Source organism: Calonectris borealis, chromosome 7 (genome assembly GCF_964195595.1).
Source record: "Calonectris borealis chromosome 7, bCalBor7.hap1.2, whole genome shotgun sequence".
In the NCBI taxonomy this organism is placed as follows: Eukaryota; Metazoa; Chordata; class Aves; order Procellariiformes; family Procellariidae; genus Calonectris; species Calonectris borealis.
Genome location: NC_134318.1, coordinates 3,217,721 through 3,228,868, shown reverse-complemented (window position 1 = coordinate 3,228,868; position 11,148 = coordinate 3,217,721). Strand labels below are relative to the sequence as shown.

General features: G+C 43.8%; 1 protein-coding gene across 12 annotated transcripts in view; it reads right to left on the bottom strand.

Moving 5' to 3' along the window:
- SGMS1 (sphingomyelin synthase 1) overlaps positions 1 to 11,148 on the bottom strand; it is a 100,046-nt gene that overhangs the window by 2,918 nt on the left and 85,980 nt on the right. For all 12 annotated transcript variants that reach the window (XR_012674216.1, XR_012674213.1, XR_012674215.1 and 9 more), the window contains 3 exons: positions 5,960 to 6,077; positions 2,874 to 3,027; positions 1,984 to 2,150 (listed from right to left, as the gene is read on the bottom strand). Coding sequence is in view for 4 of the 12 variants with exons in the window: in XM_075154064.1 (XP_075010165.1) it covers positions 1,984 to 2,150; positions 2,874 to 3,027; positions 5,960 to 6,077 (439 nt within the window). In the remaining 8 variants the exon portion in view is untranslated. The remainder of the gene's footprint in view (positions 1 to 1,983; positions 2,151 to 2,873; positions 3,028 to 5,959; positions 6,078 to 11,148) is intronic.

Below are 11,148 nucleotides of genomic sequence, written 5' to 3'. Positions count from 1 at the left end.
TCTGAAATTACACGTAGCTCAAGAATCGCTTCGGAGCCCCGCTGTGTGCCTACAGAGCAATGAGCAAGGCAAGCCTCAACCCATCCGGAGGAGGTAACGAACCCTGCCCTGCCCTCCACATGCTCCCAAACTGCCCCCACCCACCCTTTTGCTTCTCCTAGCCATGAGCAGCTTCTCCTAGCTGAGACAGAAGGAGTGGGCAGGCTCCGAGGGAGTTATCCAACTACCCTGCTGCACATTTTCAATGCCAGAGCAGGGAAGCATTGTATCAGCCCACCGGAAAGTGCAAGCGCGGGGCTTGTATGCTAAGCTTCCTTTCCATGTCATAAACTCACATGTAAAATAAACCCACTTTAGCCCTAGTGGGCTTTTGCTTTTGATTTTAAGGTCAGACACGAGCCACAGCCCTCTGCGCATGGAGCAGCACCAGGAAGGAGAGACTAGTACACAAATGTGTGCTCAGGTAAGGATCCAGGGATCGGCATTTCCCAACATCCCAGCAGATTAGGGAAGTAATGTTGAGCCATCTTCTGAGTCACGTCATGCAGAAAAACAGGTACGTTTCCATATAGTAAGGCAAAGGGCTTTTCTGAAGCAAGCCCTCGTTAGCACTCAAGGCAATCCTGACTTCAGTAGCTTCCAAGCTTGGAAGCACGGCCACGCAGCACCATTGTTTTGACAGAGCCCAGGAGCAAATTCAAAGCGTGGAAGTCAGTCTGGTGCGGTATGACAAGAGTTACGAAGTCTGGGTGCAGATTGCTATGGAACACAGTGGTTCCCAAACCGACCGAACATCAAAGTGCATTCTTTGCAATTTGGCATTCGGTGGTAAAAACGTACCGCAGGGTTTGACTGTGGTGTATTGCTTCAAGTGAATCAAACGCACTGGAATAATACGACACGGTAGCTAGAAGACCTTGATATGATCTAAAAATCTGTACCATCACGTTATTAACTAATTCCCTATCATCATACTAGGTCTTTCTTAAACATAATTAAGTGGAGTCATATGCAGATAAGCAAGATACATTTCTCCACGTTGCACAGAAAATATTTGGAGACCAATTTGCTGTTACAGACCTAAGAGTAAGTTTCTCTTAACTCACTAGGTCTTTCCCATGGATAACAGCCTTGCGCATTTTCTCTCGCATTCCTCAGCGTTGTAAGCTCTTATTGATCTAGTTCACTGGCAGGAAAGTAAGAACAACGAGAATGACACGAGACCTCATTTAGACTTCTTCATTCGACCTTTGAATCATTTACTGCTGCTCTCTGGTTGAGTATTACACACCGTGCTTTGCTCTCTCCCACCAAGCGCTGCGTCTCCTCCTAAGCAGCTCCTCGTTCTCAGTACTTCCCTCATCACCCTGTTTTTTATGCCTTCCCAGACACGGGCCTTAGGACAGGAGCAGCCTGTTCTCTGCTGCACTATCCGCCAAAAGGAAAACATTTCCCTTGGTCAGGGGAACTTACCGCCACTTGGAAACACTTCGAAAAACTGGTTCATTTTTAGTGAGGCCTCGTACCATTCTTCAAGAGACCTGTCATCAAACTAAAGGGTACGAGCCACAGAATATAAGGAAAACCCAGCTGGCTTCAACAGAAAAAGAAACCCAAGGCAAAAAAAAACCCCACCACATCTAAATGGTTTGCTCTGCTATCACAAAACTGGCCAACTGGCCCAAGTTCAGAAGGACTTAAAAAAATGAGGTTACACAGTTGGAAGCAGAGAGGCCTGCCTGCCAGCGGGTAGACCTTCAGATATTTTTGCGGTCAAGACGCAAGATGAACCCAACCGATGACGCCTCTTTCCTTCCTGCAAACCCAATGTGAGGGGGGAAGAGAGGGATGCTCCACAAGACACAGGTGAGTCCACTCCACTCCTACTCCTGCAGAAAGGCTCAAGGAGAAGTGTGGATATTCGCCCGTCACCACGCTACGGCAAGCGGAGCCACGCAGATCCAAAGACTGGGAGAAACTCACTTGCTGGTTGGCCATTGTGTGATACCACCAGAAAAGTCTTGTAGTGATGTAGTAAGCCACCACCACGTCCACAGTGTAGTGGTCATGAGCAAGGAGGATGCAGAACATCCCAACCATGCTGAGTGCCCAGCAAAGCCAGTGATACCACCAGAGTCGCCGTGGGGAATCTGGAAAGAAGCACAAGCAGTGATTACTTCAAAGCGCAATGTTATCAGCCCACAAGACTATTGCTGTAATTAGCAGAAGACGCGGACTGCAATCCTGGGTGGGTAGTGCGATGCCTGCATTAAGATTAAGAGCAGGAATGCTGAGATCACAAAATAAGTATCATTCTCTTAAGGTGTAACATAAAATCGTACTCAGGGCTAATGAGATCCTTGGAAAATAGAAAGGTTATGAAATCTTTGAGAAACAGGCCCAGTACGTAATGATATAATTAACTGATTTTTATTTCAATATTGATTCTACATAGATGGCAATCTATTCCTCTTGCCTTTCATAAAAGATAAATGCATACATTAAAGCCTGATTCTTGCAAAATGAGCAACCTTGCATTTAGCATGGCATTAACCTCTCTCTAGACTAGGAGACACATAGTTGAAATACCATTCATCAGGCAGGGTGCAATGAAGGTTTCAATTATATTCTAAACAAATTTTTTTTGAAATAAAATGCTTAATTCAGACATTTACAAGGTAAAGTGCTTTATTTTGTCTCCAAAGTTTCCTTTTTCAGGAAGCCCTATGTCTTTGAAGATCTATTATTTTTATTTAATTGAAAAAAGCATGCATTTTTTCTTTAGTTGTATTTACTGATCAGCACAACAGTAATTCTTCAATTAGCAGGGAATTATAAAACAGGAAATCCCACATGAACAGTAATGAACTTACACTCTTTGATAAATAAGTATGTAAGAGTTAATATGACGGTGTGACCGCTGTACAGATAGTCGCCACACATGTTGTGGGATCCTGTGATGGACAATCCTCCGCCAGCAATCAATTTCATTATCCTTCGCAGATGAGATTCCCAGTCTCCAAAAAGCTGGTGGAAGAGTAAAACACAAAGGCACAGTAAAATATCAGCGCTAACCTTTCAGAGTTTAAAGCAATGGTGTTAGCCAGCAACTTTGCCTTTCAGTTATTCTCTCTTTTTGCTTTGATACATAAGATCAATCAGTAAATCCACAGCCTTTTCCAAAAGCTAGCAGCACGCTTCTAGAGGGAAAAAGACTGGAAATGAGACATGAGTTTTTTTTTTAATTGATGCTTCGCATCTATTATAGCTATTTGCTGTGCAGGAAAATGATTTTTAGTGGGAATCTTCACGCAAAGCTAATGGGTTCAGATCTCTTTTTATTCATTATATTCTTACACTGGGATATACAATGGGGGGGGGTGTGTGTGTGTATATATATGTGAACTGCACATATATACAGTGGAGCTCAGAATGTCTCTTGGAAAACCTACGACTTCTGTAACACAGTCTCAAAAATCCAGCTTCACCAATAAAAAGGAATTAAAAATATTTCCAGCTATAGCTAGAATTTTGTCATGTTCTCTAAACATCTGTTTTTCCTTCTGCTCAAGAGGCAATGCACTCTAAAATAAATCAAGCCTAATTTCATTCATCTTGTTTGTAACAGCGCAGGCCCTACCGATGATAATCCAACAGAAAACAGGATGAACTGCCCAAGCTGTACGTCCAGCTGCCGAAACCCAGATTCAACGCACAGAAGAGAGTATTCTCCCCCCAAACTCTAAGGCCTCGCAAAGCCTTCAGAATCGTTTCTTTCCACTTCACATTTTCAGAAGAAACATAGAGCATGGCGCCAAACTCCTGCGCTGGCTTTAGCTCACCCCATCCCCGCGAGCAACGGGGCTGTTCCTCCTCACCTGATGGATTTGCTCTGACCCACCTCCAACCCATGATGCCGGCTCAGAGGGTATTTCTGAAAAAACCTGAATTTGCCTTAGGAAAGCCAAATTGAAACAAGCCAGGTCCTTCTGGTGAGGACGCCCCTCTCCCTCCTCCCAGGTGACCGAAGGGCAGCTGACATTGTCCCAAGACTTTGCTTCTGCTGCTCCCAGCTCTAAAACAAGCCCAAATGCTAAACAAATCCACAAACAAAATGTATGCCCTGGGACAAGCACAACCAGGATGTACTGAGCACCTCCGGGACCCAAGGGGAAGCAGGAACCACCTGAGCTCAAAGGAGCAGGACTAATGGATCAATGCATGCGACTACACATGCGCTGCATCCTTACCTCATTTTATGAAGTTTTAAAATCCATGGTAACCATTTAACAGTCAGAAGGAAACACAGATCGCCCTGGCTGGCCGTTATAGGCATGTTTTTCTTTTATTTTAAAGCTCAGTCTTGCTTTAAGAAGTGGAAATTACTAATTTCTGACAGATTTAAACAGGGTCTGTGCAGCAATTAAACATTTCCTGCCAACAGTTCCTTACAAAACGTTAAAATGCTCCCCAAAGCTCACTCTTCACAATCATATATAGCTCAGTAAGGAGTTGAGAGGTTATTCTTTTCCCACCAGTATATTTATAGCTTTCAAGAAAGCCCAGTTAATCCTTAGTCTTATCGGGGCAATAGAAGAGCACAACATAGGCTTGTCTTTACTTGAGTAATGAGACGGACTTGCCAACACTGTAAATTTCCAAAAATGGCAGATTTACTCACTTCAGCCCATAAATACCTGTGTTCTTTCTTTTTGAATCTCATAATGGCTGACTGATCAAATACAATGTTGACTCCTCTCCCACTCGCTTCTCTTTACAAAAGACCTCGGTCCCTCAAAAAGCCACATGTGGCTTGGCAAATGCTCTGCCTTGTCAAACAACCGGTGTAGTACATTCGTTGGCTTTATTTCCCCAAGAAACTGAAGCGTTTCGGCTTTGTTTGTACGTACCGGCAATCCTCACTGAAACAGTGACAGCACGCGTACCGAGTCAAATCAGGATTTTACTACCTGTAAATCATTGATTTTACTACCTGTCACCTAACTCATGGCTGTGCACACAAAGCCACTGAACTGTGCGTGCAGTAGATATTTCACAGACATTACTTCCCCCCCCAGCTTTCTCCTGCTTAAATCAAGCTATAGCAACCCCAGGAGGGGCACGGAGATGAACCACTATGGAGAAAGAGCACTTGTGTCTAATACATGCAACCTTGTTCCCTACCGCAGAAGTCCAGTCTGTATTAGACTGCGTTCCCCTACCACAAACAGCACGTTGCAGTAAGGACCAGGCTTACACCGACGCTTGTGTGATGCCGAGACAGACGCACCACCACCATCCCTACCCCAGCTCCACCACGAGCAGGCGAATTGCCCTTCAAGGCTGAGTACAAGGGTCTTGCCTAAGCACCTCTGTCTCAGTAGCTTGGTTTCAGCCACGGCTTTCGCAAGCCCGTTTTATTCCTCAGCACAACACACAGGAGTCAGTGCTAGATTAGGGAAAGGGTGGCAAGTCCTTGTGCTAACACAGTTGCAAAAATATATGCGGGGACAAATGGCTGCAAAGGAGACAGAGTTTCACCAGCCTTAGAAAAGTCTCTTTGGGCCATTTTCAAATACCAATCATACTTGGATTTGACACACTGAAGTGTTTAGAAATAAATGAGTCACACACGGCACCTCTGCAGGTTGCACACCTTCGACTGCTTCGGTGGAGATAGAAAAATGCTGATCGTGCAAATTAGTTGAAAATGCTACAGAAATTGCGTAGGTTAGCGCTTCGGAAAGGGTGGGAATGCCTGCACTGCCCCAAAGCAACCGTCAACACCTTCATCGAGAGGGAAGCCGATGATCTGCAGAAGGATGTCCCCACCATGCCAAACTGGTATTTTCAAATTATTAACAATTATTGAGAAAGTGTTGCTCACAGTTTTGGTAACAGCAGGACAAGGGGAAAACATACAGATTAAAATATGGAAAGGCAGCCAGAAGAAGTTTACCTTTGGAGAACACTTGAAATGCATGCCAGGTACTGGGAGTGTAGTCACATACATTGTAATACACCGATACAGGTATAGTGTGCCAACTATACAGAAAAATCTTCTGCTAATTATAGACCTAGAAGGAAAAAAAAAAAAATAGAGGAAAAGAAAAAAGGAGGTCACTCAATGCAAACAAAATATGCAAAGGTAAATAAAATAAACTACCAACTGTTCTCTTCTTGATGCTTTTGAAACTCGTGACAGTATCAGCTTACACCTGAGAATACTGAATTACTTCACAAATATTCCCACGCTTTACAGGTCAGAAACACAAGAGCAACTCATTACCCATGAAGGTGACGACAGGAAATATAAGGATTAGAATACAAAAGCCTGTGCAGTGTTGAAGACATTAAAAGGGATTTCATGCCCCACACCCCTCCATTAGCTTTGAGCGGTCACTAATTTTCTATTCAAGGCAGAGGATAAAGTTACAATATTTTCATTATAAGATGAAAAGGAGTAAGTTTATTTCGTCTGACACACATTTAGTAATTACAAAGGGCTGCTTGAGAAGAAATAGCTTGTATGACCCAAACAAGTGAGAACACATCTTTCCTGAGCAGCATTAATGAAGAAGCAATTCACATCAGCAACAAAACCTCTGAAATACAAATTTAGAGCTGCGCTGGCTACAGGACAGGGTGTTTTCGTAGGAAGCCACTCTCAAGGCAAGCGGCCATAGCTGCACAGAGATTTATTCTTTGAGGGCTGCCAGCGAGTCGCTGACGTGCACAATGAGGGCAGATGCAATTTTGGGGTACCGTGATGCAGTTCTGCATAACCAGCAAGAGCACACGGAGTAAAGAGCTGCAGCTTCGACTCAGGAGTGACCGCCAGCCCCAAAACTGGCCCGTTGAGTTTCACTGCTACGTACCAGCTAATAACACACCACAAGGAAAGAGCTACAATTAAACCCCTTCTGACACATCCATCAGGACGGGAGCAACTTCTATCTGAGCTCGCATAGAGTTCAGCAAAGAGAAATCGCTGCCAGCGTTACAAAAATCGAGGGCAAATCCAGTTACAGCAGTTCGTGACCTTAACCACATCAACCCTTAACCCTGCTGGTTACAGACCCCGTTGGTTTCGGTTGATTTTAAATCGTTGTTATTTACAGTTATGATCATTTGGGGAATACAAGGGTTACAACACAAGCTGCAAGTTCTGGCATTCATTTGTTGCTATTTTGAAGCATTCACTTTTTAAAAAATAATATTTCTATCAAGCTGAGCTCTTTCAAAGCTCAAAATTGGCTATCTTTTTTATTTTTAATAGCTTTTGGCAGAATTATTAATCTGTAGTGCTCCACTCTCAAAGGAGTATGACTTTGCAGTGCCAGATCAATAACAATTTGAGTGTCTTAATTTATCAGAAAAGCTTCAACCATTACAGTGTAAATGCATTTTGCACTCGAGCGCTCACTGCTATTGGAACACAGCATTTCATATTTTTTCTTCCCCCTCCTGGTGTAAACATGGACAAAGCTGGGAATTTAAAATTGTACTTTATTAACCTAGCTCCATGCACTGAAATTTAAGAGTGGAAGGCACCATGCCATTGGGGCAGTGGTTTTCCTCTGCGTTTCATATGGAGAATTTTTCTCGGAAGGGTGATCCAATAAAGATTTCACACTTGTGCCTGGCTTTTATAACCAAATATGAACTTGCTTTTCTCTATAACCTGGTATAAAGACAAACAGGGGGGTTGGAAATTAAGGGCTGAGCAGCACTGTATTTCGAGAGACCGAAGAAGCTGCAGTGTTTTATCGAGCAGTGAACTTTTTTTTTTTTTTAATTAAAATTATCCACAAACCTACTTGGTTTAGCTGGATTTAGCATGTTTTAGCTTAGGAGTCTGCATCAAAGTGCTCTGTACTGTAATATTATTAAAAAAAAAAAAAAGAAAATGTAAAAGCCTCATATTTTCCTTTCTCAAACGGATTTGTGTGTGTGTGCGTGTGTGATTATGAGCCAACAAGTACAACATCTAAGCTTATTACTGGCCAAGACAATTTTTATTACAACTATCCAGACCTCACCTAATGCTGGTAGCCAGCACACTGCTTTTTCAATCCCATGAGTGTGCAGGCTGCATCAGATGTCAAGCATGGCCAAAAACCAGCATTGTACTTCTCCCAAAACATCTGGGAATGCTTCCCAGAGAAGTTAATTCTGCCTCGACAGCTCGCCTGGACTCCTCGAGCTCCCCACAGTGTCTGCGGAAAAAAACTTGGGCAGCCCAGAGTCCCCAGCCAAGACCTGCACACCCACCCTGCTCCTGCTTTCTGGTGAGAAACCAACCCAACCCAACGCCATGGACAGTGTCCTGCATGGGTATTCAAATCCACCAAATCTAGTGCCTTGCCCCAAAGCCAGCCAGAAACTTCAGTCTCTACCCGAAGGTAAAATTAATTTTCAAGCAAGAAAGCAGTAACAGGGGCCAAGGGAAGCCCTGCTGGACAGACACACCCAACACCCTCTTCCATTTTGGCCCCAACTTTGCAGTCCAACAAAGACGACACGTAGGTCCTATTCAACATCATCACGCACTCCCTAGACTAAACAAGGAAGACCCGAGCGATCAGTATCGTGCATGACACATCTCTATCATCCTTCATTGCTTGGGAGAACAGCAGGCTCAGCTTGGATGAAATCAGGTTATAAGCAAATAATGGATCTGGTAGGATAAGCAATAGGAATTTCACTGCTTGGCAAAGAGAAGTGTTTCAAAAAGTCTGAAACTATGAAGCTGCCTCCTTCGGTCAAAGGTTCAACCCAGCCACTGGCTGCAATTCAGCTCATGGGTAACTATGCTGCTGGTTCAGCGGTGACCTGAGCTTGCACTTGGAGACATCCATGAATGGTATCTCTGTCATCTGAGTAGGCGAGGAACCAGGTCTCATCCTGCCCAGCAATAACCTGGCTTCAGGTCTTATCTTCAGGTCTTGAATAGAGTGTGGCAATGGCTATCCTTGACACCATCAGAGGTCAGAGAAGTGAGGAAGGTCTAAGCTGGCTTAATTCCCTCTCTTTATTCTTGAATTAAGTTTCAAAGGGAGGTGATAACCCACACCACAAAAGTGATTCAGCTCTTTTTGTAGCACTTAGTGGTTCACCATCCAAAGCCATGAGAATGAGGTCCTCCAGATAAAGCCACCTCACTGAGCTCCTGTTCCCATGAGCACTTCTCCTGTTCTTCTCTTTCTGCTGCTTACGACACTTTAGGCCTCTCAGACTTTGATACCTCTGCTCATTGACATAAAAGATGATTTTTGGTCTCTAAAGCCTTACATGACCTGTACACACACTGACCAGTGCTGACCAGCTATTCCAGGGCTGATACCGGGAATGGAAAGCTCTACGACTCCCTGACATCTTCCCCTAACACCAGAAAGACCCCTTCTAAAGCATGTAAAAATGAACACATCAAAGCAAATGGGGACGGGGTGGGGGAGGATGGCGGAGAATCTTCACATCAATCAATGATACCAACATACTTTATCATCAAGTCAACCCATGTCTCACTGCTTCGAAATCTCCAAGGACCTTATGGATTCTGCTGTTCTTAATTTAAAGACTCTGCTCAGCTCCATCACAGGGTGTTTGATCCCTCATATTGCCCTATTAACCTGACACCCCATTCTTGAGAGCAATCCCATCTCACCTTCTGTAGGTGCTTCCCTTGGTTTTGAACAACATTTATGCTCACAGACCCCAAGAAAGTTAATGGTCCCCCATGTTCACCAAAGGCAGCTGGAGCAGTAGGGAGAGGAGCTGGAGTGCAGATGGTAGCACTGCAGCCATCAACGTAAGAGTGATACTGAAGCTTACAGCCTTAAACAAAACAAGAGGCCAAGGTGGGGTAAATCTTTCCTCCTGTACATATGTGCACATTAAAAAAAAAAAAAAAAGGCAATTCCAGTTTTTTATGGTCCTATAATAACAATGAATTAACCATTCTGGACACTTTCCTTTAAGGAACGCCACCTCTGTAAACATGTACAACAGCTTTAAAATTTCACCTGATGAAATAACATTAAGTAGTATAAAGCAGCAGAAAAGATTAATAAACCATCTCAGTCTTGTGGATTACTTAAACATTTGTCACACTCCTATGGAAATCCACAGCTGTGTTGCACAAGGGTATCCTGCCCCAGCTTAGCAATTCTCTCTTTTCAAGCCGCCTGTATCTTATGAAGCTGGTGAACCATATGCTTACGTTTAAGTTTTAACGTTTTTCTCCATTATAAGGGCAAGTGATCCATTGGCCTCTATTTTTATTTCTTTTAAAAAGGGAAATCTGTAATTCTAAGGTCATTACAAAGTCCTGTGAACCGAAGGATCTTGTATTTCACACGGTGGGGCCCAAATTAACGCTCCTTCCTCAGTTTCCTACATAGGAGTCACAAAAAAGAGTCAGTGAACAGGTAAAGAATGAGATGTTGTATTAGCAGAGGAGAAGAGGAGACCCTCTTTGGGCTGGGCAGCTGTGGGGGCATGCTTGCGCCTGGTTTTTCAAAGGAAAGGTCATACGCCGCCTCATACTGCTTAAAGCCACTTGACTTGGACCACTTCATTCACAGCCATGGCAGCACAAGGGTTTGTATCAGAGACTCGTGGTAAGGCAGCCCAAGGAGTGGATTTACGGCAGTATAAATACCCTAAATTAAGCATCCGCATGCATTCTGTAGAGGGTAAGCGGTAGGTTACTTCCACTGGTAGAAAAATGCACCCTTGCAATTCTGACCAGTATGAGCAAGGAGGCAGACAACCACTAAAACCTTGCAAATTCATTCATATCTATGCTTTTGCATATTTTATCATTAGCTTTTGACATACTTTGTGTTTGACATTACCTGTCCCATCTAACGTCAAGCAAAAAACACAGTTAACACTTTTTCACGCAGCACTGTTCAGGTGCACGGACTAAACCACTGCCTGTTGGTTTTGTCCAAGAGTATCATAATCTTAGCGTAGGTCTTTACATCAGGCAAACGACAGAGACACTAAATCGATCCCAAGTGGGTTCGCGGCTGTGCTCACAACAGCGTGAGCTGTGCTCCTCTAAACCGACAGGACAGTCAACTATGTCGAGAACATCATTACATCCAATTCGTGGCTTTTCACACATGAAAAGGTTCAGGT